The sequence below is a fragment of the Cupressus sempervirens genome, chromosome 4 (assembly GCF_028749045.1).
Source record: "Cupressus sempervirens isolate cs-2001-9-10 chromosome 4, ASM2874904v1, whole genome shotgun sequence".
Lineage (NCBI taxonomy): Eukaryota > Viridiplantae > Streptophyta > Pinopsida > Cupressales > Cupressaceae > Cupressus > Cupressus sempervirens.
This window is the reverse complement of record NC_143121.1, coordinates 198863807-198871237: the sequence shown is the minus strand read 5'-3', so window position 1 is coordinate 198871237 and position 7431 is coordinate 198863807. Positions and strand designations below refer to the sequence as shown.

The window sequence follows — 7431 nt, the reverse complement described above, 5'->3', positions numbered from 1 at the left end:
ATGTATACACACGAACATATATACATATAATATATATATTTATATGTGTGTGTGCGCGCGCATGTGCACACGCGTGTGATGGAAACATATCTACATTAAAATTTGTGTAAATTGTCTATTTATTTTGTCAATATATATGTCATTTAAAATCTAATTTTCTTAGTAGAATAGTTTGAAATGATAAATATTTCAGTTGAACGTTTCAACTTTTTTTTCCATACCCAATAAAGGCATGGAAATACTCATCCTCTATGTTTATCTATAAAACTAAGTGACTATCATAATATGCTAGTTAAAGCTGATAAAACTCTAGTAAATTTTGTTAGGGTTGTCAAGTATTTTTACACGTGACTCATTGGCTTCTCCTAACCCTTCATTGTCTAGTTCCTTATTTATGGAATAGTTCCCTTCATTTGCTTAGATGTAACCCATTAATGGTGAACTATATGATTTGTGATATTGTATATTATATTAAATTTATCTCTATTTTTTAAAAATATTTTGTATGTACTCATTTTATACGTACTTTGGAATCATTAATTACATTATTTGTTTCCATGGTTTTCCGATTTCAGTAGATGCTTCAAGCAATACACTTTGATAAAAGTTCTATAATACATCGTTTGACTAAATTTGCATTATTATTGTTGGGATGATTTCTGACATTAAATGAATTAACCGGAAATAAGTAAAAAAGATTAAAAATTTGATGCTCGATACTATCTATTTTCCATCTTTCCGAGTTTGTTTTCTTAATGTGGACAGTATATATATCAGAGATTATATTATTTATTTATGAAAGAAATGAGGCGGTAAGGAGTATTCAACATTTGCTTCCACGAAGTTGGAGTGAAAGTAGCGAGCTTTTCGCTATATACGCGTAATCCGTGTTCTCCAGTAAAAGTCTCTGTTTGTGTTGCGAAATCGTTGAATAATTTCTCCCCCAATTTCTTTGTCCTTGCAGTGTTATTACATAATTTGACATATGTTTTTCCGGTCAAGCTCGGCAGTTGAATATAGTTTTGTTCAAATGTTCAACTCAATTGGTAGAGCCATTCAACGTGTGTTTACTAGTCAACAAGAATAATATTTTATTGAAAGTCAGGAATAAAAAAGAATATATCATAATGATTTATATTCCAAGAGAGTGTAAACTATACAATATAAACTGCGCAAGAAAACCTGTGTATTTGAATGGAATATGATCAAAATCAACATGAGGCGGAAGAAGTAACTCCGATGCGCGTTTACGGTGAGAACGAAAATTCCCATGTAACTTCAACAAGAAAACCGAGTCGTCTAATAGTTGCTCGTATTTTTCTCCTATATAAGGCATTTGTACTAGCCTTACAACAAAAACAAATCACGGAAAAAAAGCGCTGCAAGCAAAAGATTCTTAGTATTACGCAGCATTCACCTTAGATTCCTAAAGAATTCAATTGTTTCCAAATAATTTTTCGAGATCGTGTCGATGAATGTAAGCTCTGTGAATGGAGAACCGCAAAACGCTTGGAAGAGGGCAACGAGAAAGATTTTTAAACGAGCGCAACCATCACATTACAAGAAAAATGGGTCAATTACATTATGGCAGATCAGTATTAACTCCTTAGATGATGTAAGCAAGGAATGCTTGCTAGACTTGGGATTGTTTCCTGGGGACAGAAAAATCTGTGCTGACATACTTTTGGACATTTGGGTTTATGTTCGAAAGCTACAAAGGCATGATGCTTTTGCCATCTTATCAGATCTTGGAAAAAGAAATCTGTTAAATTTAGCAAGCAATTCAAGGTATGTTCCTTTGCTTTTATACAATTTAATATGTTGTTGTATTTCTTTAAATCGTGCTTCTCGACACTCAGTTGACATGCTTGCACTTTACAGAGGAAATAAAACAGTCTCATATGGAAATGCTTCAGAGCTATACGTCTCCCATCGTCATGAATTGCAAAATTTGGCGTTGAATTTGGGACACCAAGATAATTTATTCAACCGTGAGAGGTTGTTAATAGAAACGAAACACAATAGTTTGGTGGGGAAATGCGAATTGGTGAAACAAAGAGCATTTGATACAAAAATTCTCACCATTCAAACTGGTGAGTTATTCTAACAGTCTTAAACATTCGTATTTGTTTCTTACATTGATACTATTTCTAACATTGATATCTCATACATAATTAATAATTACGGCACAATTTTCTGATTAGATTTACATGTTAACTACCGTCTGCAGGCCCTACGGAGGAAAATCACCACAATGATATGAATTTCCCGGAAACAGAGGCTTTGTTGTTATTTTTTACATCGACAGAATATGTTCTTCCAACATTTCTGAAATCCATGCAAAAACTAAAATTTCTAATGGTGTCCAATTGTGGTACAAGGACGGCGACATTGAAAGGTCTAAAAGTGCTATCTTCCCTCACTCAACTCAAGAGCGTCCGCTTAGAGAGAGTGATTTCGCCCTTTGGCGACAAAGAGAGCATTGAAGGACTGCCGAACTTAGAGAAGCTGTCACTGAGCTTATGTGAAGGATATGGAAATAAATCCATATTCGACACGACCAAGCTAAAAGATTTTAACCTGGACCACAGCAATGATTTAGAAGAGTTGCCTCTTGAGATCTGCAGTATGTCATCCGCCCTGTCATCATCTATTACCAACTGCCATTTGCTTCACAAGTTACCAGATACTTTTGGAAACATGAGCCATGTGAGAATGCTAAGGTTATCTGCGTTACCATTCTTGAGAGAGCTTCCTGCGTCAATTGGAAAACTTGGAAATTTGGAATATCTCGACATCTCATCATGCGAAGGGTTGAAAGAACTTCCAAAGGAAATAGGAGAACTCAAGAATTTGAAGGAGCTTGATATGAGAGAATGTTCCCGTTTAAAGAAATTACCGACAACAGTTTGTGAGCTGTGTTCCCTCAAGCTTGTTATCTGTGCTGAGAGGATTGGAAAGCAGTGGTTGCAGGCCAGGAATATTTCTATTCCAGATCTTCAAGTTGAAATTGTGGAAGCACACTTTAGCTTGGATTGGCTTAATAATTGATTTATTAATAACAATGTTTATCACAATATTAATGAATAAGTCCTTACAAATGGATACTTAAATAGCGATGTTTATCGCTATATCCATTGTAAATTAGTATCCAACAGCATTTGTATTCATCCATCCAATTATGAGATGATATTTAAAAATATTGTAATGGTTCCAGTATTCTTGTTTCTGCTAGAACAATGGTAGGACTATGGTTGCCATGGCTAACTTTCATGATTTTTTTAATGTTATGCTTTTAGAACTTTGAATCAGAACTGTGTAAGTTCAGCTGTTAGGCTAAAGAAGTTTTTATGGTTTATCAATTGAAGCTAGATAATAATATCCATAATAGGGAATGAAAGTTAATATTTTTTCGAATCAAATTAAATATTAAACTTTTATGATGAAAATTTTTAAATAAAAGATTTTATAAAAAATTTATAGTTGTAATTTAGTTGGTATTAAAATTGTATTTTTTTTCTTTTATTGAGATATATTAGATTTATTTTCTATCTAATAATATAGATGACTTCTGAATATATGGGAGATGATTATTTTTCTAATTTATTTTAAAAATATTGGAAGATTTTATTCTTTCTTCTTTTTTCTTTCTAATTAGTGTCTAAATACAAAAGGTTTAATATAATTTTATCTTTCTAAATAGTTCAAATCATATCTTAATATATTTTAACTATTCTTTATTATGTGAAAGAAAATTTTGAAGGTGCTCTCAAACCCTTTATAGTAAGATTACAAAAGATAAATCATTCATGTTCATCCAAAAATTAAAAATTAAAGTTGAAACATTGACATTAGGAAAAACAACATCCAACAACAAAACAACCACTAAGAAAAGAAACTAGCAAAAAACAGGCACACAAATAAATAGCCAAAAAAGAGGTACTTAGGCCACTAGGAAATACTTAAAAAAATTCATGACAGACTTCATAACTAAAAGGTGGAGTTGTTTCATACTATTTAAAATCTTCTTGAGGTCTACGATCTCTTTGCTGGTTATTTGATCCTCTTTGTAGTTGTTTCCTTGAGTTCCTTTTCTAGGACCAAACATGGTCTCCCCAGTACTCTCCTTGTCATCAATATCCCAGATTATATCATGTTTATTTCTGGTGTTCTCCATCTTAGAGACTAGGATTCATAGGTGGTTAGCAGAAGTGCTCAATATCACATTTGAAATATTCTTCTAAGACTATTTTTGTCCCCCTCCAAAGTGGATAGCATTTCCTTCAGGTCCTTGAGTTTGGCACTCCCACACTCTTTAGTATCCCAATATGTCCTTATCAAAACCACTTGAGAAAATAATAGAAATGATATTCATCGTCACATCAAAATATCATTTTTCATTTAGAAACTTTAATTAAATATCATTTTGGAGTTCGGATTTCTACAAAATTGTTGAGTATCTTTAAATCTATTTATATTTTCAAATATCTTGTATTCAATAGTAATAATTTTCTACTAATATATTTCCTATTTATCTTTAAAATAATATTTCAAAATTTATAAATAATTAAATATAATTTTACATTTGCAAAATCTAAAAGTATAATTTTTTTTTGAGCAAATGCTCCATCTCTCCAAACTTGTAGAATTTCTAACTCTCCAATCTTGTAAAATTTCTAAAAATAGATAATTGACATGATTGAGAAATTGACATTTAATTTTGTTGTAGGAACAACCATGTGAACATTGGACAATAAATTGTAAAGTAACAAGATATTCAATACTTTTTATAATAAGAAAAATATTTCTCTCACACATTCTTTGCAAAGTAATTCAAAATTGTGAGGCATCATAAATTGAAATCTATTGACAAAACTCACTTGATTGAGATTAATATAACTATATTTTTTTTTAAAATATCATTAAACATGAAAATTATATATGGTTTTCCTAAATAACATGATATTTTGCAATTCATAGATAATATAATATAATAGTTATGTTTACTTTATTATATATTGAAAGCATATTCATAAATAATTTTATATTATTATATATAAAAGCAATAAGTACACTTTCGAATGAAATTAAAATACCATATTTAACTTTTTTCTTCACATCATCTCTCTTACATAAACATATAATTATTTTATATAAGAAATCTCTCTTCGGAAAAAAAAAAAAAAATTACTATACAAGATCTAAGTTAACTAAGCCTTAGAAAATAAATTTAAGAGTACATTTCAATCATAATATGATTCTCTATACATTAAGGTTCTATTTTGTACATTAATAAATGGTACTTTAGTTTTGTCAATAATATTTCTAAATGAAATACATCTTTTTAGGTATGTATGTCCAAATATATCTAGATACATATTTTCTAAAGAATCAAATCTCAATATAAAAGTAGAATATTGATAAAAATGCACCCCAATATTAGTAATCATTGTACCTTTTCTATGCATTACTTATGAAAGAGTTTTGATATTGGTCCAAATGAGATCCCACCACAATATTGTTCTATAAAATGACGTATCATAACCATTTATCACACCCTTCTAGATAATGCAAAATATGCATCAACAAGGCCATATAGAAAGAAATTATTAAATTAAAAAAGTTTCAAATGTATTAGTGATAAAATTGAACTTTAAAAAATGTTGATGTTATCATTTAGATATTATGATATATTAAGGTACACTACTCTACTTAGAATTTATATATTTTTTCTATTGTGAGGTGATTGTAACACATATACATCTACCACATGCCTCACAAATATTGAGAGAATTAAGAGGTGAAATTAAGTAATTGACACATACTATTGATAATATTAATGATGGCATGTCTATATTATGTAACATATTAACCTCTTAAATCTCACAAGAAGAGAGTTTCATAGTCATATGGTGCAGCGCATTCTATTATTTTTATGTTACATATTTTAGAAATATTATATTTATCTATTTATCTATTAAAATTGATTGACTATATCTATCTTTTCCACTACCTCCATTATTAAATAATAGTAAAATGTCCAACAATAATAATGCCATATTTCTTAATATGAAGAACATATAGCTATATCATCTAAACTATCGAAAACAAATTTCTATACACTTCATTTTTGAGAAGCAATGATCTATATAACTAAGTTGTTTTAGAATTAAATTAATTCTTGATATAAAATTTAATGTATACATTAGCGTTCACAAGTACACATATCACATTTTTAATAATTTATTCCAATGAAGGTAAACAAATATAAAATTTATTGATAGTATAATAGTATGCATATTCATTGGCATATACATGAAAGTTCCTATGTCATGATAGTAGATATCTAGTAGACTATATTTACTTTTCCCTACTATTAATTAATTTTCCTTCAACCACTTACATTTTATAGTTATGGTTTAATTATGGATATAAAAAATAAAGGAATGGCTAGAATTGCCATACTATTGAAGCATAGTTATTTTATAATTGAAATTACTTAATAATCAAATTAGAAATGACTAATTTTTTTTATATCATTTACAAGCCATTTTCCATGTGCTCCCTAACAATTCCTCTAGTAAAGGATCCCCTAAAGACTCCTCTAGTTAAGAATCTACATGTCAAAAAATGTTGTCATTGCATACATATAAAAAAATTAAAATTAAAATAAGGACAACTTACATAGAAATTCCAAAGAATAAGTACTCTAAGTTAGAACATATATTGATTAAATTTAAGACATAGTCACACGATTGAGTAAACAAATTCTACCATTTTACGTGTTCCTTTTTGCTAAAGGCATACATAGGTTATGCTGGATCTATTTAGGTGGTTCAATTATAAGAAATTTTATTGAGTTTTTTCATGCACAACATATTTTTCAAGAGTTTTGTAGTCTATTTTTCCAAGTGGTAAGTGAGATGTCTTTAAAAAATCTTACATCTTTACTTTACAAAAGTATTAAACTATCATAAGAATTTTTTAGTGATAAATAAATGAAATTTTATCATTTAGTGAGTATGAATAATATGTTTAATGTATGAAATCTTATTTAAAATTTTCAATTATTCTATGATGATCTACTTAAATATCCTTGTTGATATTATAGAGACAAAGGTGTTATTGAGTGATCCACTATCTTTAGTTTTCTCAAAACTTTCTACAAGTTCATCATGACTTAAATCTTATTAATCACTAATATAGATCCATGGATCTAGTTCTTAATTTTTTTCTATAGGATTGAATGACCAACATCACCATTAATAAGATATGGTTTTTCCTAACTAAGGGTCAATTTCCTTTAGCTCATTTATTTGATATATAATTTATGGCATTAGGTAACTAAAGGATTTAGTAGCCAATACATAAAAAGATGTTGCAACATAGACTATTCTTTGTAGATAAACTTTAAGAAATTAAATTATTGAT

The 7431-nt window shown here is 29.0% G+C and overlaps 1 protein-coding gene across 1 annotated transcript; it reads left to right on the top strand.

The window, feature by feature from the left end:
- The first annotated feature begins 1372 nt into the window (after positions 1 to 1372).
- Positions 1373 to 3221, top strand: LOC149560681 (putative disease resistance protein At4g33300). The gene is made up of 3 exons (XM_089823641.1): positions 1373 to 1788; positions 1882 to 2093; positions 2231 to 3221. Exons 1-3 carry the CDS (start codon positions 1472 to 1474, stop codon positions 3049 to 3051), a joined length of 1350 nt encoding a protein of 449 aa, XP_089679767.1. The 5' UTR covers positions 1373 to 1471; the 3' UTR covers positions 3052 to 3221.
- The last annotated feature ends 4210 nt before the right edge of the window (positions 3222 to 7431 follow it).

Coding starts and splice junctions, on each gene's coding strand:
- LOC149560681 (XM_089823641.1), top strand. CDS start 1,472: ATGAATGTAAGCTCTGTGAATGGAGAACCGCAAAACGCTTGGAAGAGG. Junction 1,789..1,881: donor AATTTAGCAAGCAATTCAAG/GTATGTTCCTTT, acceptor TGCACTTTACAG/AGGAAATAAAACAGTCTCAT. Junction 2,094..2,230: donor AATTCTCACCATTCAAACTG/GTGAGTTATTCT, acceptor TACCGTCTGCAG/GCCCTACGGAGGAAAATCAC.